The sequence below is a fragment of the Haplochromis burtoni genome, unplaced genomic scaffold (assembly GCF_018398535.1).
Source record: "Haplochromis burtoni strain Fernald_Lab_line unplaced genomic scaffold, NCSU_Asbu1 Contig_162, whole genome shotgun sequence".
Classification (NCBI taxonomy): domain Eukaryota; kingdom Metazoa; phylum Chordata; class Actinopteri; order Cichliformes; family Cichlidae; genus Haplochromis; species Haplochromis burtoni.
Genome location: NW_024582523.1, coordinates 440516 through 462242, shown reverse-complemented (window position 1 = coordinate 462242; position 21727 = coordinate 440516). Strand labels below are relative to the sequence as shown.

Here is a 21727-nt window from a genome sequence, read left to right as displayed (position 1 = left end):
TGTTTAAAACATTGAGGAAACTCGACAAATAGAGGACAGAAGAAGGCATTGCTGATTCAAAAGCTACCTACGGCAGATGAACAGTATCTGAACGTCATGTGTCCTAATAAGAAATAGGAAGAAAAATATGTATCTCATACTGTTCACTGAAGCCTCATCAGAAATGGTCTCAGTGGAAGTGTGGCTGTCAAGAAGGTGTTCTTAAGAAAGAGAGAAAAAGCCGAGGCATCCCAAACTACACAAGTGCTGCACTAAAATCAGTGACAATAGCTCTGATGTGAGTGATGAATCCAACTTTAAAATTTTGGTTCAAATTATCTCAAAGGTGTTTGAAGTAGTCAGGAGAGAGGTACTACAGTGAGTGTCTACAGCCATCGCAGTGGAGGCTGTCATGGTTTGTGGCTGCATTATCAGCCAGTGGTGTGGGAGATCCTATCCAAACTGATGGAATTATGACCTTAGAAAAGTACTGTCAGATTTTGATCCACCATTCAATATCAGAATCTGATAGCCAGTGGTTTAATTTTTAAACATACGATGCTGGGAAAACGTACCAAACACACAGTGCAGCACTATCAGTCATGGACCGGCCTCCTTCAAGCATGGGTTGCAACATTTTTGAAGCAGTGTGGGATCATGTTGACACAGAGAACAGAACAAAAGCCAGTCAAAGAAGAGCTTTGAATGTCCTTTATTTCATAAAATACCCAACCAGCAGTTCAACACCTCGAAATATCTAATAGTAAAGTTTAAGAAAAGCACCTGCCCGCCATGTCCCTGTATTTTCAAAAAGATGTAATATCAAATTTGCACACTAGGTGGAGGTATTGCACAGAAAAATAAACAACATTGATTTGCTCAACAAGCAAAAGCCTAAATTAAACAATTTAAACAACAGATACAATTCTTCATTCCTCATTTGAGAATTTTGTCCAGTTTATAATAAATTTGTTTTTTTCTCAAGCTTTTTAAAACTCCGTCTTTAGCAGATATTATTCAACTGAGCACATTTAAAGTTAGATTGTTGTATTTGGCGCTATGACCCACATTTATATTTCTCAAAACTTTAGCTACTGGTTATTTGCAAATCCTCTCTGTGCTTTCCTTTGGTAAATCTTTTGTTTTAGACATTCATTCACTGAAAGCTTTTAGAGAAGGCGTATTGTAAAAATGCTTCGGTATGAAGGGATTTACCTGTGCTCGAGGGCCTGTTTTAAGTAAAGGATCCTTATCAGCCACTCTGTCTGCTTTGTCAAGCTCAAGTCTGACTCCACTTGGCTCTAAAGTCTCTTAAAAATAGTTGTGGTTATTTATCTTACTCTACATCACAGAGCAACGCAGACTATCAGGTTAGTTGGAGGAGAACAAAGGGAATGAACGGGTCAAAGCTCTGACATGTTCAGACGAAAACCTCACACAAGTCCGCTTGGGTGAGAGTTATTACTGTGGTGCAACGAAATGCATATTTGCTAATTGTTTTGGGTTTGCCGTTTCTGTATCCTTGCCTGGCGGAGCTGACGGTGACGTTGTGAAGCTGTTTAAACGCTCTGATGAGACGGAGGATTACAAGTCTGGAAAACAGGGTGGAGTAAACTAAGTGGCTGTTTAATAGGTAGCACTTTTCTCACAAACATATGGCTGAGCGCGCACACACACACAGTCTGCCGCTCTAAGGTGATAACTTCTCCTCAGAACTTGCAGAATCATCACATAAAGACTTTATTTTCTGATTATATGTCACGGACACGCAGAGCTCTCTTTCCACATCCACAGTGTAAACCAACAATCATTTAAAAAAAAAAAAGCTGATCCAGTGGTGGCTCTACATATCAGATGCTGTAAGTTTCCACTCACAAAGCTTCATTTTATTTCATTAAAAAACAAAAAAACAGGGTCTTTATTTAAACATGTGAAGGTGTCAGAGATTCCTTCCTTCTGTGATGAAGACTCACGGCTTTTTCCTAAAAATTTATCGAGTCTTATTTATACGAGTCTCTTCCCGAGCAGCCAGAAGCCGAGCGCATCCTCTGTTACCTTTGCATCGTCCCTTCTGTGGCAGCCTCGGGAGTCACTGTGGATTTAAAAAAGTCCTCAGTGATTACTTCGTCTTTGCCCAGCCTCCGGACGCACCGGTGGACCACTCGGAGGACCTTGTGCAACCTGCGGTCCAGGGCGAACAGGTGGGGCTCTGTCAGGATGGGCCTTAAAGAGTCTTCCTGCAGGGACTCCCTCATCACATCACTGAGCCTGAACTCTGATTGGGCCAGGAGCTGCAGCCTTAGTAGTGTGGATTGCTTTATCCTGGGGGTAAGAGGACAGGGCAGAACACACGATCAACAGGAGAAGAGAAATTAGTTTCCTTAATTCCTTCACAGATTTTATTAAAACTTTTTACTTATGCCCTTATGTACACAACTTCCATAGACTGAGTCATACTCACATGCAGCACTGGGACAGTGGAGACAGGATGGACATCTCATCTTTAGTGTGCTTCCCAAACCTGGTGCATAAACAACACACACATTAAACCCCGACAGCGAACAAAAGCAGCATCATTTAGTGCTCAGCAGCGGTTCTGTCTCACCCTCTGGCATTGTCCAAGTGAAGAAGGAAGCCTTCATCCCCAAACTTGGTAAAAATCTCATAGTGGTGTCTGTCCATGTTCCCTGTAACAAAGGCGTGACTTTAGCGAGGGGAACAAATCTCTACACATGTAGCTAGATTTCCACAATATAAAATATCTGACGCTACATGAACAGTTTATAATGCAGAGGTAATGAAATACCTATGAGAAAGTCGAAGATGGACATGTCTATGATGTTTAGGAGCCTGTTTCCTGAGTTATAGGGGTACTGCTGCTTTATTGTGTCGCAGTAGAAAGGATTCACTTCCCACCTTTTGAAAGAAGCATAAACGAGAGGAAATTAAAAGGAGCCGATGGAGAATATTCTTTGGAAAATGAAGCAATTAAAATAAATTAGCCACAACTTTTTATTGCTCACTTTCAATGTGATGCTCCAGCAAAACAAAGGGGTTGATGTGTAACACTGTGTTACCTCCCTCATTTCTTAACACTCTGCAAGCATTCAGAACTGAGTAGACAGATGCTGTATTTTATTTTATTTACGTCTTAACAGTTTAGTTCTTGCTTTGCCACATTTTTTAATTTCACAAGGCCCCAAATGTAATTAACTGGTAATAACTCTACAGACCTGTGGTAATTGCAGAATCTGGTTAGTCTTGCAAAAATAAGCAAAATCTTCCCTTTAAAAGGCATCAACTAGCCTTTTAAAGGTAGGTATGCTCTAAAATGCATTATACAGTACAATGTTAATATGTTATTACAATGATGTAACCAGATAACAGAGTCAGGAGGCCTCTAAACTGCATTATTTATTTTGTGTGACAAAGTCACTGAGGTTTTTTAATGATATAAAACAGGAAGTGGTTTTCATTTGACTGGTGCAATCTGACTTTGGAGGCCTTAAAAATAATGGATGCTATAGTAAATAAAAGAGTCTTTGAAATCTTGCACTCTGATTTATGGAAAATGACACTCATGTTTTAGTAGCAAGAAATGTCCATTAAATTAACTGCATATACACAGCAGAAATATTGTTGTCTTATTATTATTATATTTTCCTGAATTCCACCGCCACTACTTATTCCTGTTTAAAGTGAACAAAACTATAATATTCTAGATCAGAATTAAAAACTTAAATGATTAGTTTTATAAAGAATTGTGATCGGAGTCACAGAACAGTAACCACAGCAGCAAACAGTAGCAAAATACAGAAAATTATTATTGTTCCAGTTTTCAAAAACCGGCAGGATGTGATGGACACCACTTTCTTGGAATGACTTGAGGACATCTGTTCCTGCAGGATGGAGCCTTAATTTTGTCCTCAGTGAGCTTCCACAGATTCTCGACTGCATTAAGATAAAGACTCTGAGACAAGCGTCTCATTATTTTAACGTTATCAGGTTGAAGGGAGCGGTTTTAGCTGCTTTGTAGTGTGACAGAGTACATCATCGTCCATAAAAATTGCTGACTGATTGGAATCTAGGCAGGACAGGAAGAGTGTGTTGGTTAAGGAGCTTCTGATAAATGTGGAATTTATTGCTTCCTGTCTGGATAAACTAAATGAAACTGACTCTCATAACTAAAGTGATGTTTGGACCGGTTCTCTGTTGGCAAGATTTGGCCTAAACTAAGTTGATGACAGGCTTGGTCACTGGAAAACAGACTTTAAGTCTAAAATCTTGCAGGCAACAGTGGACTGTGTGCCAAGAATGAACTTGAATGCACTGTTTACCAGTGAATTTACAAGCATTCTGCATAATAACTGGTGTCAGTAAAGCTGAAATCATTTAAGAATTTGGCTCGTGCATCAACCAGCTTGTCTTGCAACTGCTGAAAAATTCATCCCTTCAGCCTGAAGCTGAACAACTGCCATCAACAACCACCAGCTCACCATTTTGCAGAATGCTTGCTGGCAGTTAAACAGTTTTGTGCTGCATTAAAAAAAACGAGGTCTTACTCCTCCCGTCCGGTGAAGGTATAGGAACGGATCCACGGGCTGGGGATGGAGATGCGGGGAGCAATGCTGAGTCCCGGCAGGTAGGCGGACAGGGAGCCCTCCAGCAGGTCGGGGCTCCCGCACGCTGCATATTCTGTCTTGCACACATACAGGCACTTGGCAAAGAAACACGTGTTGTTTGCTGTTTGGGAAGCAGAACAAAAACGGAAGAATGCAAAATGAGTTTTTCTGTTCACTTCCGATTACATGCTTTCCAATCAGCTCTGCCTTTCCCTCTAGCTGGATGCCATATCAACAGCAAGGAAAAACACAAACAAACATCAAACTGAGTAAAAAATAACTCGCGGATCAGCTTAGCTTCACGCAGACATGCTTGTTTGCAAAGATATGCAAAGGGCAGAGATAAACAAGCTCCCAATCAGATGCACAGCTACTGAGAAACACTATTCATGTGTCAATCAAGTATTTGAACTATTGTAAAGGAGTTTATATTTAACATACAGGCATAAGCGTTGAGTCTAATCTAAAGGTATTACTTTGAGGAACTGATGTGTTGTTTTTTTTACCCGGGGAGGTGAAGAACACAGCTCGTAGGTCTTCATTCTGGGTTACTTTTAGGACTTCACTAGTGATGTTCACCAGCCTGCCAACCACTGGAGGAACTCTCCGGAAGTCTAGGATCCTAGAAAATATATTGATGTGATTCAGAGGAAAACCTTTTACTCGTGTAGGGAGACAGCTCGTGCTGGCATAAATATTAATGCAGTGTAAACCTTCCAAAGGTGATGGTAGTCTTATCTAACTTTAAATCCTCATCTCACAGGAGCCCACGCTCCACTTTCACTGATTTTACTGATTCTTATCAGTGAATGAGTCCGCTTGACAGCCGCCGTGCTGTGTAATCCAGCTGGCTGTGTTCATATAAACTATCGAGAGCTTGTACTCCCCAGAGGCAGAGTTTTAGTCATGTCTCGCAAATAGTAATCAAACAACAATCAGCGTGTCATGCCGAATTGCTGTTTCTAAAATGGTTGGCATTCCCCAGCCCCTGATTGCGAATGATAATGATGAGGGCTTCTGGTAAGTGAGACACAACGAAGAGAGAGAGGCAACACACTGCCACAGATTACACACATAGCAAATTAAAATTTAAAAAAAGAAAACAGGAACAGGAGTTGTACAACATTCTCACTTTTTAAAGAATAACTGATAAAGTATGAGCAGATAAGGAGAAAAGGCACTGTTTGAGAGTAATTACAGTAATTGTTCGAGCTGTTGACGTGGTGCTGGAGTTGTTTTCTGTCTGTGACTTAACACTGTGTGTGTGTGGGTCTGTTAATGATACCGTCTACAGATGAGTGAATCACCTCGCCTCAGCTAATGTGTAATTGCATAAAGATAAGTGTGTCCTCATCTGTATCCAAACACTGTGGTTCGAACTGATCAGCAAGTTGGGAAATCTGAGGGTGTGCCAAAATGTTGCAATCTTTTTCGAGGCTCCATGATACATTCGCTTGCACAGGGGGACCTGTTTTTTTAGACTTAATTGTTGGAGACGGTTTGGGATTTTAAGGATGTTTTTGAATCTCGCTATTACAAGAATGCTGCCACATCGTCTCTGAGGATTCTTTAATTTCATCACTTTCTCTCTAAGACATAATGGATGGATCCATAAATCTAAAAATGGATTATTATTATAGGGTCTTGACCTTACAAAATCATAAGGGCCTTTAGATGACTGTTGTAGTGATTTGGCGCTATAGAAAAAAACTGAATTAAATTGGATTCATTTTTGGTCAATTTTAGGATTTTTGTTTTATACATTTTAGAAAGAGTTTCACAAAGTTTAGACCCGATCCTAACATCAGGATGTAAACTTCAGCATGGAAATGGAAAAATCTAAAATAAGAATTTTGTGAAAGGTCACTTGGGGCAAATTCTTTAATTTTCATCTGCATGTCTGCAATTTGGGTCAGCAAAACTGCCAGCCACAAATTGATACATGACACTTTGATGTTAACACCCACAGTTGTAGTTGCTAGACACATCTGCCAAGTGCTTCTTAGCTTATTCAAGTAACTAAAATGTACCTCTCGACCATGTTTGCAGTACCTTTTGGAGCATTTTTAATGCAAGTATATATTAATTAGCACTAATTAGCAAACATTTGTGTATGTGGATGCAGCTTGCTAGCCTAGCTAGCTAGCATTTGGGATAACTAAGAATTTTGTCACCTCCCTGAAATGCGATTTTTTTCTGGCTTCATAATAACAAAATTGAGCCTTTAGAATAGAAGTTAAAAAATGTGATGTCATGCATCCATCTTTTATATACAGTCTATCGTTGAGTGTCCAAATACTGTCATCTAACCATGCGGATTTTAAGCTTGTTTGTTTACTATATTCACATTCTTAGTGTAACCAATCACAAACCAAGGTGGAGCTTACCCCAGCTGTCTTAAGGTAAGAGGTGGGGTACATCCTGGCCAGTCTGTCACAGGGCAAACACAGACACTCACATTTACACCTATGGGCAATTTAGAACCACAAATTAACCTAACCCCACTAATAGCATGTTCTTTGGACTGTGGGAGGACGCTGAAGTACCCACACAGACATGGTGAGAATGTGGAAAGTCCACACAAAAAAGGCCATGGCCAGATGGTGGATTAAAACCCAGGAACTTCTTGGTGTGGGGCAACAGTGCAAATCATCGCACCACCATGCTGCCTGCTGTGATGACATCAGTCACTGAAGTTATTTAGAGGCACAGAGGTGGCAGAGCCTAGCTGGCATACAGCTAGAGGCAGGGTACACCACAGACAGATAGCCAGTCTATTGCAGTGTTTTGGAACTGCAATAGACTGGCTATCTGTCCACAGCTGTCACTCACATTCATACCTTCTGGCTATTTAGACTCACTAATTAACCTAACATGCAAGTCTTCTGACTGTGGGAGGAAGCTGGGGCTGGCTTTTGGTCATTTTTATGGGTTATAATGAAATCTGGATCAGATGTTATCGTTCCCCTCAAGAAATGAATTGGATAATTGACTAAGAAAAAAAGAAAATGAATCAAAGTGATAAATAAGCTTTTTTTCCTCCCATTTGGTCGCATTCGTCCTCCCCCCAAAAACAGTCATAGTACCTTTATATATACACAAGGACGTAACTGAGATCAATAAAATAACATGTGTGCAATCAACACTAAAATTAACCCCAGCAAGCAAAGCAGTCATATAACCACAGTGAGAGGACACTAAAATTACCCAGTCTAACAGCAATGACCGAGAAGACGTGAAAACAGTGAGGGATAATGAGGCTGCACCTGTCCAGATGAAAAGCAGCAATCTCTGCATTGTGTCTCTGGAGGTCAACGAAATAGAAGACGTCTTCTGGAGTCTCCTCGTCCCTCTGCTGCCTGACACACACACACAGACACACAAACTGTCAGTTCCAACACTCTGCAATATATAATCAAGACATTACAGGTGGCCAACTCGAGGCTTTTGACTGACATAAATTCACACAGAACATGACATAGACTGTGTACTGTAATAGCATGCTATGTTACCTAACTCAGCATTTCATGTTTTTGTGTGATTTCATTGATCTCACCAACTGAAAATAACCAACTAGATTTCCTCACCTCATTGGTTTAAACATGGCTTTAGCTAGGTTGCGCATTTTCAGGGCCAGTTTCAGGTGATGTCCGCTGGGCTTCACCACTGTGGAAAGACACACAGAAACATGATGTGTGGTGCGAGATCGAGACGTTTTTTTGTACCACAACATTTGCCCTACATGACTTCCACTCCACACTTATCTCAATGTTTTTGGCCAGGGAAAAGCAAACAGTGAGCAGCATGCAAACTGACTCATTATTTTAAGATTTTAGATTTGCAAAATGTGAATCATTGTCTGGCCTCGCCCAAGTAATATGATAATTGGATGCACCCTGCGCTTTCTCCGACTGGCTCCATATTGTGTCACAGCAGTAGTCCAGATCAGCACATACAAGCACCCCCCTCCCCACAGTGCTCAGTGAAACTCCAGGTTCTTAATAGTTAACAATCAAGCAAGGTTTATAATATAAAACCATTTCTGGAAATGACTTAACGCGAATCCAACTGGCACAAACAGCTTCTGTGGCCGATGAATTACATCGCTCTTTGGTGAGTGAAATAATGAGAAGGTTAAATTTAAACTGTGGGGGGTAGCGATTGTTTTGTTGCTTGTTTCTTCTTGGCAGTGAGTGATGTTTGTGTGGCCATGCACTTCCCTGCGCAGGGATGCTGACAAAGCACAGACGAGACAGGTCAGACAAGTCAGCGTGGAAGAAGAAGAAACGTAGCTGGGAGAAAAATTTGACATATAAAACCAATAATGAGCTACTTTTCCCCCTTAATGTTTACATTTCTACCTGCAACGCTTTTACAGCACTTACTTAGTGAACAGCTCAGTAGCATCTATTGTTTGGCACGTCACTAACTTTCAATTATCCATCCGTAGCTTTGGTTTGCGTGCTGCTCAGAAGTAAAGTAGGAGATGGCAGCGTAGGTGGTAAGAAACGCTGGCTTCCCTCGGCGCGTGCAGACATCAAACGCTTAATTAGGAGCTCTGCCTTTGAACGCAGACTAATTCCTGGGTTTTATTTGCCCCCAGAGCAAAGTGTCTTATACAGAAAGACAAATCTGGATTTTGGTGCCAATAGAAAAACCAAAAATCCTCACTATCACAAAGGCAACAGTGTGTTTGTCTCTCATGGTACTGCCAAGCAGAAAAGGCAGAGTGAGAGAGAGGCAGACAAACAAAAAGAGAAACAAAGAGGCTAGTGAGAAATTAGACTCATGCGGTTGCACAACATGAGATATGAGGTAAAGAAAATAAAAGCCCAAATCCCCGAATGGATAAAAGGCTCATTGCAGGTGGCAATGACGTTGTCATACCTTGGGTGCAATCACACGCTCCTTTTAGGGCTTTCTCATCTTGAGTGTAATCTGTAAGACAATGAACTTGTTAGGTAATAAATTAGCACACTTATTGCAGGGAATGTACCTGTCTAATTCCAGAAAAGTAATGGGTGCTAGATTTGCCATCTGCATAAAACGCTAGCTGAACAGTCCTTACTGTAAAAAACAGTCCTGTGCTGTAAAGGAGCTTTACAATACAATACAATCAGCTGTTTGGTTGCTCTTGTACTGATATTATATTATATCTTTCCTACATCTTTCCTATATTAACAGAAGCGTTTTTCATTGCATATTTATTCAATTATACTGCACTACATGTAAAATTCCACCCAGTTCACAAAATTAGACCCCATGAGGGATATGACAGTACAGCATAAACACAGGAAGCCGATAATCTTTCCCTGACATCATCGAGCTAGACGCTCCAAATCCCATCTGACCTTCACCTGCACTGATGACTGTCATGCTCTGCATGTCCTTGATAAGTTGAAGGACAGTAGGGTCATCACGGGAGTACAGAGCATAGCGGTTTATTCCCAGGTGGAACTTCAGCCAGCTGGTATCAGGGTCGTAGGTCACCTCATGATTAGTCACAGTGATGTTAGCCAGAGCCGCTGCCAGACTGTAGAGCTTCATATGTCTGAGGAAGACGAATAACACATAGGACAGATGTTAGCTGTGGGATACAGGATGCTGTCAACTCCCTATTATCAGAGCCCTAAATAAATGGTTAACATATGTAAACACATCAATTTTCTGTAAAGCCATTGTTAATCCTATGTTATTTAAAACAACAGAGTAGCTGATTTAAAGAGATGCTTACACTGAACCTAAGATGACATGCTTAAGAACTGCTGGTAGGGACTGACAGGCAGGTATCTGAGTGTTATTAATATGTATTAACTAGAATATTCACCATATAAAGCATGCTATTTATTTTGCTTTACCCTGCCTGTAGATGCTGCTTCCTCTGCATGCCACTTTGCAACCCAATCTTCTTTTGAAAAGAGTTGTCCTGACTGTATTAAATAATTATGGTTAGTATTTTATTTTGCATGGGCCACAGATTTGGAGCTGCATGCTTTGGTGCCAGGCTTTCCTGGCATAAAGTCACATTCAACAGGTTTTTTGGAGCTTGTCATACATTAAAGCAAAGGAAAGAAAAACATGTTGTGTTATAAAGTACTTGTTCTATTTACCACTTTACTCCTGCCTCCATTAGTCATTTATAGTCAGCCAAGTTTTATTAGTCTCTTATATACAGGCTTTTTACTGTTTCTAAATTGAGTTTTAACAAATCTAAACTGCCCAGCCCCCTTTCCCCTCCAAGTAGGAATAAGAATAAACTGATACCAAAAGAAATACTGTCTGTGGTAAGAGGGGCACCACATGACAAGGGCTGACCACAGTGAGTGGGATTGCCATTTCTCCACCCAAACAAACTCCATCACAGACCGGATAACAAAATGAGATAATGGAGCAAAGCGCTAAGAATAGAAGTTTGTTTTTCTGTCATTCCTACCACCTCATTCATTTAATTTGACGTGACACAGAGTAATCAGGCCGCTGGACAAGTGCAGACAGCAGAGCGTGTATCCAAACACACACTGTGGGAAACAGATAAGTCACGAATGCACACAACGAATGCAGTAGATGCGATGTTTAGACGCTGTTGCAATATTTTGCAATAACAAGCCTGTGAGCTGCCTTTTTTTTAGTGCACATTTGTAAGGCAGCACAGCGGGGAGATCCATTGCTCATAATTCTTCTTATTTTCCACTGTGAGAGCCCAATATCTATATCTCTCTGAGGGAGACAGACAGACAGCCTCACAAGCCAAGACGGCTACAACTCCCAAAGATTGAGATGGGCCCCGGCAGTTTTAAAAATCCTTGTTTACCTTAAAGAAACCGTTCCAGATGCTGGCTCTCAGAAGTGACGTGTTTGTCAGGGTTTTCTGACCCAGCCCACATGACACTGGAGTTTTTATGACGCACAGAATTGTCTACAGATCCGGATGTCTGTCTGTGGGTGTATGCCTGTCACCACGAACAAAGTGCATCCAAGTTCATGGATATGTGTTTGTGTGTGTGCCTCGGGTGGGTTTGGCCCCAGTGTCACTGACCCTGCCTCCTGACCACAGTCAAGCCTCAACACGTGCTACCACAGTGGGAACTCTGAGCCAAAACGAACACGCAATTTAACAATAAAGTGAAGTAACTCTGTCAAGTCACGCATTGCAAAATCAGTGGCATTATTGTCACAACAAACAATATCTTAATTTAGAATGATGAAACATGACACCAGAAACTGACCTTTCCCAGTGCGACACCTTCCTCCTATAGTAGTCAATCAGCTGTTCCACCTGCAGCAGTCTCTCTTCTGGCCCCAGAGCCGGAGTCTGGATGTTGTATAGAGGGTGAGAGAAAAGCCTCACCAGTTTTGAGCCTCCGTACGCAGGCTCAGACGTGGTGCCGTCCAGGAGTGGTGCAGAAGTCCAGTTGGAGAGCTGCGGCGTGGCCAGACCCCCCTGGCTGGGGGGGAGGGTGAGTTTGTTGGGGCCACATGAGCAGGAGTGTCCCGATGTCAGGCCCTTGCTCCGCATCTTTGGCAAGAGGATGAAGTAGAGGTCGGCGGAGAAGACTGCCGTGAGGGTCACAGCTAATAAGATGCGATCTCTTCTCATCATTGAAACAGAAAGAGGGGGGTATGGGGGGGGGCAAAGAAAGCTGAGCAACGTCCAGGCTATGTGCTGCTCGGGACTGTGTGAGGCATCACTTGTAGTCTCCCTCCAGTCTCGCACACACACACACACACACACACACACACAGTCAGCCAGGCAGAGGCAAGCAGTCACAGGTTGGTCCAAGTCTCTCTCTCTCTCTCTCTTTCTGTTCTCTATCTGTGTTTCAGTCTGTTTCTTCCAGCCTCACTTTTCCTCCTCCTCCTCCTCTCTTGGCAGCTACTGAAGAAAGTGCCGAGCTGAGAGCGAGCATGTGCTAGCAGCAGTCAGTGACAGTCTGGCTGCTTCCAGGGACCTGCTGCTCAGAGGAAGAGCGAGAGAGAGCGTGTGCAAGTGTACATATAAGCGAGAGAGAGAGAGAGAGAGAGAGAGAGAGAGAGAGAGAGAGAGAGAGAGAGAGTGAGAGAGAGAGGAGCATGTGGGTGTGCATGTGCAGGTATGTACACAAACATCAAATTACAGGTTAGCAGAGGGAGAGAGTGGCGAGTGCAGAGGGGGGTGCAGAAAACACAACTCTCACACACTCTTGGAGAGCAAAGTCCTCGGAAGCAACACAACGCACTTCTGCTTATTACAACAGATTTGAATAAAACCCCGTCCAGCTGGCGTGGCGGGTCTAAGGCAGTGCCAGCGCTTGTGTGCAGGTCCAGGTCCGGTTTTCATTATCGTGTGTTTAAGCTGGGCGCCATCCTGCGTGATTTCTGACAGGAAGATTTAAATCTGCATGTTTAAAATGCACAGGTGTAAAAATGAGTTAAGGTGGCGTGACTGTGTTATTTGCCTTGCCATCCTTTCTTTTTCTTTTTTTCCCCCAAGAGGGGTGTGGAGGAAAGTTTCCCTTCCTTATCTTATCTTCTTGTCTCCACCCTACTCCTCCTCATGAAGTCCACTTTCACTTCTTGTCAGAGCTCATTACGTCCTCTCATCTTCTCTTCATCGTCTGCGCTCCTTGCTCGTTTCTTTCTCTCTCCTTTTCTTCTTTATGTTGCCTCTATTTTTGCCTCCTTTTATGCTACAGACCTCCAGTCTGTCTCGCTCCAGGCAAAAACTCCCAGCTGCGCTTTCCTTCCTGCTGTAGTTCCCACACACGACTCCTTCACCTCTCTTGCCCTGAACCACACTGATACAAACGTTCCTAAAAGGCAGCGCAGGACGGGAAAAAAGAAGTTGTTGCACAACTTGAAATGAGGAAATGAAAAGAAATCCAATACCTCACTGTGTTAGGACACTTTTCCTTATTCTTTGTCTTCCTGATTCCTGACTCACAAAGTCTGCTTGTCGCTCACGTCAACCGTAAAAGCCCTAGGCAGCTTTATAGTGAAGCAATGTAAACCTCACAGGGCTTTTCCCAGCCTGCATCGGCACTGTTGTGGTATTTTGGAACATCTGTCGTCTGCTTGGCTGTATGTGTTTGTGTGTGTGTGGAATTCTGGCAAAGTGATGTGTTGATGTTTGGGAGCAGCTCTCCAGGGTGTTTTACCCTCTCAGAAGAGAAAGCAGGGCGAGAGAAGCTGTTGCTGATGTTGGAAATCAGTGACAGGAAGCTTTAACCTGCCAATTAGCCAGACTGTAGATGAGCTTTGCCACTACAACCACAGTTTCCTTTTTTTTTGGTCTTTTTTACGAGTCAAAGAAAAGGGGATGCTGTTGTCTAAAAGCAGACACAATACTATGCAAAAGTTTTGTGCCACCATTTCTAAAACCACTCATTCCTTTATGTTTTGCAAGGAAAATGAGAAATAGGTGCAACACAAACTTGCATGGGAATACAATATCTAAGGGAAAAATATAGTTTGTACAATTCTAACACTGAAAGCCAAGATTTGGCATGACTACATTTATTCTTCAACACAGCCTGAAGTCTCTCAGGCAGGCGTTCTTGTATTTTATGTCATGTTTCTTTTCTTTTCTTCACTGGTGATGTGCTTGGCATCATTGTCATGCTGAAAAACGAAGCCATTGCCAGTCAAGTGGTATTGCATGGTGGATCAAAATCTGATGGTACTTTTCCGATTCTATAATTCCATCAATTTTAACATCTCCACCACTGGCTGAGATAGAGCCCCAAACCACAACAGAGCCTCCGTCGTGTCTTAGAGATGGCTGCAGACACTCTGTTCTTGTGTAATTTGGCATCCCTCAGCCTTTTCTCCCCGTTTTCCTTCCTTAAAAATGGCTTCTTGACAGCCACCCTTCCACTGAGACCATTTCTGCTGAGTCTTCAATGAACAGTAGATGGATCAGCTGAAGGACCCGATGCCTCTCTCAGGGCCTGTGTCAGGCATTTGCTGGATTTGTTTTTCTATCTTTTAAGAACATGACTTTCAGATACTGTTAATCTGTAGATGTATTATAGGCCAGAAGTATGCAGAATTACAAGAAACATGAACTTGCACTGCCAGAACAGCCCTGACCCAGGAAAGCATGGACTCCATAAGACAAATGAATGTGTCTGGGTTTATTTGTATTCATACCACAGAAACTGCCCTGAAAACTCAACATTTGTGTTTTCTGCCACTACTTCTTTTGCCCTCCATTTCTCCAGTCTCCTCAAATTTTTTAAGAAGACACTGCACACCATGCTTTAAATCGTCTGCGAAGGTTCTGAGTCATCCAGGTCATCGTAGTCTAAGCAGCTTAGAGACCAAACAGCCACTTCACAAGCGCATGGCACAACATAGAAGAGCCACCTCCACGGGACAAGACTCAACAGTTCATCTGCATCTAAAGGACAAAGGACACTCTTTCGAGGATGCCAACGTTCACATTTTGGACAGAGAAGACAGATGGTTTGAAAGAGGAGTGAAAGAAGCCATCTATGTCCACTGTGAGCGACCATCTTTGAACAGAGGCGGTGGTTTACGACACCAACTGTCTGCCATCTATAATCCAGTTTTGAGATCCCTTCCCAGACGCCTTAACGCCCACTCACATCCTGGGCCATCTGACCTCAGGATATCACATGATAAGGTGGGGCCAGGTTTCACAATGAGCTCACCTGAAACCCTGGCTGATTGGGACCCACACCCACTTTCACACCTTGGCTCATGTGATTAGGTAGAGGATCATCAGGGGGTCCTTTGTCCCTCTTTGGGGGGAAACTCCCACTGGGTTTAAATCTGGGACTCTCCACCATTGACCCTTAGAACGGAAGAGGCTTCTCAGATGACAGGTGAAACGTCTTCAAGCAACTCAAAGAAGTCCATACGCTTCTTTCCAAGCTCCTTAGACTTGCTTTAAATCATTTTGTTGGTGTAATAATATTATTTTATGCTGATCAAACTCTTTTTATCTTTGACAATTTTTACAGAGTCAGGAAAAAAAAAGTTTTTTTATGCTTGAAATAAAAAAAATGAAAGTTACTCTGAAGATGGTCAGGTACTAGGACTCAACTGAAAATGAGTGAAAAAGCAGTCAATGTCCAAATAAAACCTTCGAAAGACTTTCAGAACATTTGGAGAACTATTGCTAAAAGCAACACCTCCTAAACAAATGAGAGTGGCTCAAGACTTTTGCACAGTATTGTATTTTTACATTACGTATTTGCGTAAAGAGTACAAGGAGAGGTCACATTTTTCATAACTGAATAAATCATCTATTTAAGTTTCTCCTGGTTGTACTTAACTTTTAAGGCAACAGTCTTACTGGACGCTTTCAAGGCAACAAAATGAAATTCAAGCCATATTTATGCTTTTATGCCAACGCATAAAAAAGACAGGAACGTTAAGTTGTAATGACTTAAAATCAAACCATCCGTGTTCATGAGCAGGCTGGAGATATTTCTGACAACACATTTGGTGGAGTTCACTCATGCACTGTTGACTTGAAGATGCTGGAGGGGGCAAAATGCTCTGCGGATGACTTGCCCTGTTTGTCCAAGCTGTGTCTGTTCGCATTTATCCCCGGGAAGCACACTAGGGAAGAAGCTCTGAGCATGCCTCCACCCCCGCTTGAACATCCATACCGGTACTTAAACTAACCCAGTTCTTCAATAACAGGAAAAGTGCGTGCAAAGATGTTTCAAAATTGAATGTATGAAGAAAACACATGAAAATAGGACATTGAGTCTTGTGTCACCAATTTCTGCAATTTAGCCAAACTGTGATGATAAGTACAGGGTGGCTTTTGTTGAGATAAAGCGATGCGATGGCTCTGATGTTTTCCTGTCTAGATGACTGTTTGGATGACCTAGAAGTATCATATCAGGAAGCTTCAAATTATCTGCAAAGAGCTGCAACAAGTCAGACAGCTAGACTTCATTTAAAACTACTTCAGATCTCTGTCCTTCCATAGTTATATATCATTTTTTTGCTATAGCTTAGCATAAAGTGGGGAATTACAGCGAAACAGCTCAGCTTTTTCCAAAGGTAACAAAATGCTAAGCATCCCACTATACTGTACAAAAGCACATCATTTCTTCATATTTTGCTAGGAAAATGGGAAATAGATACAAACACAAATGGAAATACAGTATAGTCATTTCCTGGGAGGACGACTCTAAGTTGCACCTACTCAAAAAACAAAAACAAGAATAGCACAGAGAACAATCCCACCCCAACCTCCATAAAGTTATTTCTCATTGTTACACATTGTGAGCTTTCAGAGGTGCTGATTAGGGAAATTTCAATACTGTTGCACAGAGCCAGGCAAGCCATTTACATAATTTACACTCTACTATGCTAGGCTAGCACACCACCATCACAGTGTTGATATTTCCCAATGTGTATTTTTTTTTTTTTTGCATATAAAAGAAGCATATTATGCATAAATGGGCCAAACAACAGACATTAGTTTGCAAACATTAAAGTGGAATAAGATGAAAGCTGAAAGCGAGGGACAAAGGGCAAAAAAAAATAATACAGCATATGAAATGCAGAAGAGACAGTGCAGTGACACTGAAAATCCTTCCAGCACAGTGAGTTCATCGCATATTCAAAAGGACATATTCAATTTGCTGTTTCAAAATAACTTCATAAAAGGAACACAAAGGAACAATGTTCACGTTTGAATCTCTTTCTACATCTGACTCACTTTTTTCTTTCAGACGCTGCACGCTGAGCTTTGAGCTGCCAGTCAAATTTTGATAAAACACACAGCCGATTGTGGGCAAATCTTCAATAAAGCCTCCTGGAGAAGGAATGAGTGAAAGAAAAGAAGAAAAAATCAAAACCAGACTTTTCAATATCAGAAAACACAAATATAAGACTTCACAGATCGATATCGGGAAGACATTTTTCAGCATTCTTAATTCAGATCATAAATAAAGACGTTAGATTAATCAGTGCAGGGCTCCTTCTTCTTGACCTCTCAACGGTCAGTCCACATGAACTGAACTGGCAGCTACAGGAAAAAACATCCTCCATGTCTAGGCCACAAATGCACAATGTGGTAGTTTTATGAAAGGGACAGGGCTGGCAGAAGAAGAAGAGGGCGAGAGAGGATGAAGAAGATCAACAGAGGGAGAAAAGCAAGAAAATCAGAAAAGACAAATTTCTCACCAGATGCATCCTAAACAGAGTAGCAGAACTCATTTCTTGCTTCTGTTTCCGTCCCATTTTACTTTCCCATCAATCAAGCTCTTTTGGAAAACTTTAGATTGACTTCGGTTAAAAAGGAGGTGAAACCGAGCTGTCGCATTCCTGCAAAATTGATCGAGTCTTTTATAGCTGCATGTGCTGACCAATGCTGACCAGTATATCTGTGTTGTCCAGAAACCTAGACTACAAAGCTACAGTAGCTGTGATCTATAATATACCCCATTTTATTGTCTGTTTTGCTCTACACGGAACCATAATTTACACATCGTGTTCAATGCAACTTGAAACTAGCAAATGAAAGCACAACATAATTAGAGAAACATGAACAGTGGGTGCATTTTTTCATAAACTTCAAGACAATTAGAAAGAAGAGGAGTCGCCCCCTGCTGGACAACGAATGCACGTTTATGCCACTTCCACTTTGGCCTTACTTTTCAGATCTGGAAGCCTTGTCTGTTCACCTGCTGTAATATAAATTAATACAAATATCTAGTCATCACATGACAGCAACTTTTTGCATTTAAGCATGTAGACATGGTCAAGACAACATACTGAAATTCAAACCGAGCATCAGACTGGAGAGGAAAGGTGATTTAAGTGAATATAAATGTGGCATGGTTGTGTGTGCCAGACAGGCTGCTCTGAGTGTTTCAGAAACTACTGATCTACTGGGAGTTTCCAACACAACCATCTCTCAGGTTTACAGGTTTACTTCAAGAAAGAGAAAATATCCATTTAGCAACACTTGATGTCCTGTTGATGCAGGATCAGAGGACAATAGCCAGACTTCTTCAAGCTGATAGGACAGCAACAGTAACTCAAAAAAACACTTGTTACAACCAAGGTAAGAAGAGCGTCCCTGAATACACGACATAATGAGCTACAGCAGCAGAAGACTACACCAAATATCACTGATGTTACCACAGAAGAGGAAGCTGAGACTCTGATGAGTCTTGATTTCTGCTGTGACATTCAGATGGTGGGGTCAGAACTTCATCCTGCCTCGTATCAATATTTTCCTGGCAAATTTTTGGTCCCTCTTGGTCCAATATCCTCCATATTGTTGCTGAACACGGTCATCTCTTTATGATCACAGAGTAGCCATCTTCTCCAGGCTGTTTCCAGCAGGATAACATGTCATGTCAGTTCACATCATCTCAAACTGGTTTCTTGAATGTGACAGTCAGTTCACTGTACTTAAATGGCTTCCACACTTACCAGATCCAGTCCAACAGAGCACCTTTAGGATGTGGTGGAACAGGAGTTTTACATCAAAGATATTTAGCTAAGAAATCTGCAGCACCTTCATGATGCTGTCATGTTGATATGGACAAAAATCTCAGAGGAATGTTTCCAGCACCCTGTTGAATTACAGCAGTTCTGAAGGCAAAACGGGTCCAACCCAGTACTAGAAAGGTGTATTTAATAAAATGCCCTATGAGTGTATATTCTCATTTTCCAAAAAGCAAGCTACACGTGACATGGGCGAGGGTGGTGGTCATATTGCCATGACAACAAGAAGCAACAGCCAGGCGTGATTAGTGATTAGTGAATGGTCAAATAATTGTAAAACATAGGAACCCAGGGTTTGAACATATTTTATATCTGTATTTTGAACATCGTCCCATTTAAAAACAAAAACAAATGCAGTACTATGAATGTTTTCCAGGTGAGAGTGTTTAAAAATTTCCAGCATTTAAACTATATCACGTATTCTTTCTTGTTTATGACTGCTGCCTTTCACCACACCATGAGGTTTGGCTGCTTTGAAGAACTACAGACTTTGACATGGTTGGACAGGGCATCATTTGTCCTCATTCTAGTCTAGTATACCAAACTATTTTTACCATAAAGACTGGAAAAAAACAAACAAACCCTCAAACAAAACACCAGCAGTTTTCTAGTAATTCCCCAACCAAGGTACAGATCACCAAGCTGATGTGTTAACTAGTGAGCATTATTGGTTCATTGAGCACATTTTGTTACCTTTGGAGAGAGCTTCCAAATTCACACAGCTTTTATGAAAAGTTCAGCTATTTGGTTGCTGTAGCTTAATATTTTTAGAATAGCAATGGACAATATTAATCTTCTCATTGAACATTTGGCAACAATGAATTTCCAAAAATGTGGAACTATTCTTGTAAGTTCGATTTGCAGAATTTTTGGCATTTGTCTGGGACAGAGTGGATAGAAAAAGGATGAAAAAGATGAGTTATTTCTTACTGCAGACACAAGACACCAACAAAACATAAAAGAAGGTATTCATGAAGCTAGCAGGAGCAGAAGAGAGGGGATAAGATCAAGTAATCAGCACAAATCTCACCAGCAGGACCACCTGAGTCTGAAGAGACAAGAAACAGCCAATCAGCAGCGATTGCTGTGGTCGATGTCCTCAAAGAGTCCTCTCCTCTCGTAACACAAAGCTACTGTCTGGCAGAGGTCCTCACATGAATACTGAGACACGCATAGACAGGTACAGATGGAGGATGAAAAACTGTGTTTGCATGAGGGAGGGGTAGCTAAACAATAGAGCTAAATATGACAAATGCACTCAGCAGCAGCTGATGTTGTCCTCCCAGGTTACCATAGGTTGCTGAGGTTGCTCGTGGTCATTCACTCCTGCTTGGGTGGATGAAGCTGAAAGAGGATGGATGACAAAAGACAAAGAAAAGTGGGTAAAAGCATACATGTGTATGTCTGCCTGGGTGTGTGTGCAGAAAAAGCACAGCTAATCGCTTATTTTGGCAAGTCCTGAGCAATGGCAGACTGTGAGAGGAAAGTGTAGGAAACGTCTCGCAGATACACACCCTCACACACCAACCTTGAGTATTTGTGGGTTTTTTTTAAAGAAAAAACATTCTGGCCTGTGTGTCTAAAGGAGAACATTGCCCAAATGTTCCAGAGCTGAGCTCCAAACTTTGCAGGAGGAGAATGTGAAGAATGCTCTGACTCTTCTCTTCATAATGTGCAGAAATTGGACATGATAGAATCTGAGTATCAGGTTAGATTAGCTTAGAAGGTCATCCTGACCTGCACTGTTTAACCCCTTTTTATGAACATTGTCAGCAGCAGCTGTGCAAACTCACATATGTGTGCAGAAGGTTATCTGATGAAATGGCTAATTACTGGAAGGGGTAGCCAAATGTTACTGGAAACGGCCTTGATTGTGTGTGTGTGTGTGTGTTTACCTTCAGAACACCATTCTTCCTGTGAAGTCTGATCACGGCTAGTAGGGTCAGGTACTTGACTTTGGACGTCACTGCCTTCCATATTTTCATCTTCAGTCCTCCTCTCTTCTCTCAGATTGTTCCGTGTATTCCTGAGAGTGTCAGAGCAAAACAATACCAGTGTTTACTTGAGATATGGGTTTGCCAATTTCATGCACGTCAAGCTCCTGATAGACAAGACATGGGTCAGTGATCCTATTGGATGAAGATTTGTCACAGAGGCCGATATCTGTGAGGATGTTTGTTGTTAGATTTGATTCAAACCAGAGCTGTTACTGCTCTCGATCTCTGTGGTGAAGCATTTGAGTACTCTGTGTGCTCCTTCTGTGTGTGTGTGTGTCTGTGTGTGCGTTTGTGCGTGCGCTGCTTTAGTGGATGAGTTAAAACTGACATAACGACTTCAACATATGCAAGATTTCAACTTCACAACTTTACAAGCTAATAAGTGCCGGCAGAGCATTTTTATTGTGATAAGCAGTTGACATTAGTGGTAAAATGAGGCTAAAGATACTTTAAAAGTTAATTGGTATCATCTATCTGTGACGCAGTTACATACATGAAAAACTGCTATAATGTGAAGTTACGATGTTTACACTTGCTGTGTCAGATATAAAAGATGAATTCTCAAAGTTACAATAACTGAGTGACAATTTAGGGAGCCAGTGTTTGATTTATGGCTGCACAGTAAAAATGCCCTAAAGAGTTGTT

General features: G+C 41.7%; 1 protein-coding gene across 2 annotated transcripts; it reads right to left on the bottom strand.

The window, feature by feature from the left end:
- Positions 1-537: 537 nt before the first annotated feature.
- On the bottom strand, positions 538-12602 carry fam20a (FAM20A golgi associated secretory pathway pseudokinase). Of its 2 annotated transcripts, none has more exons than XM_005932817.3 (11): positions 11828-12602; positions 9959-10152; positions 9489-9539; positions 8189-8267; positions 7868-7960; positions 5108-5223; positions 4542-4722; positions 2786-2895; positions 2585-2666; positions 2441-2500; positions 538-2301 (listed from the first exon to the last, which is right to left on the bottom strand). In XM_005932817.3, exons 1-11 carry the CDS (start codon positions 12199-12201, stop codon positions 2031-2033), a joined length of 1611 nt encoding a protein of 536 aa, XP_005932879.1. In that variant the 5' UTR covers positions 12202-12602; the 3' UTR covers positions 538-2030. The 2 variants fall into 2 exon arrangements, with proteins under 2 accessions (XP_005932879.1, XP_042081089.1); XM_042225155.1 differs by lacking the exon at positions 11828-12602 and adding an exon at positions 10460-11817.
- Between the last annotated feature and the right edge of the window lie 9125 nt (positions 12603-21727).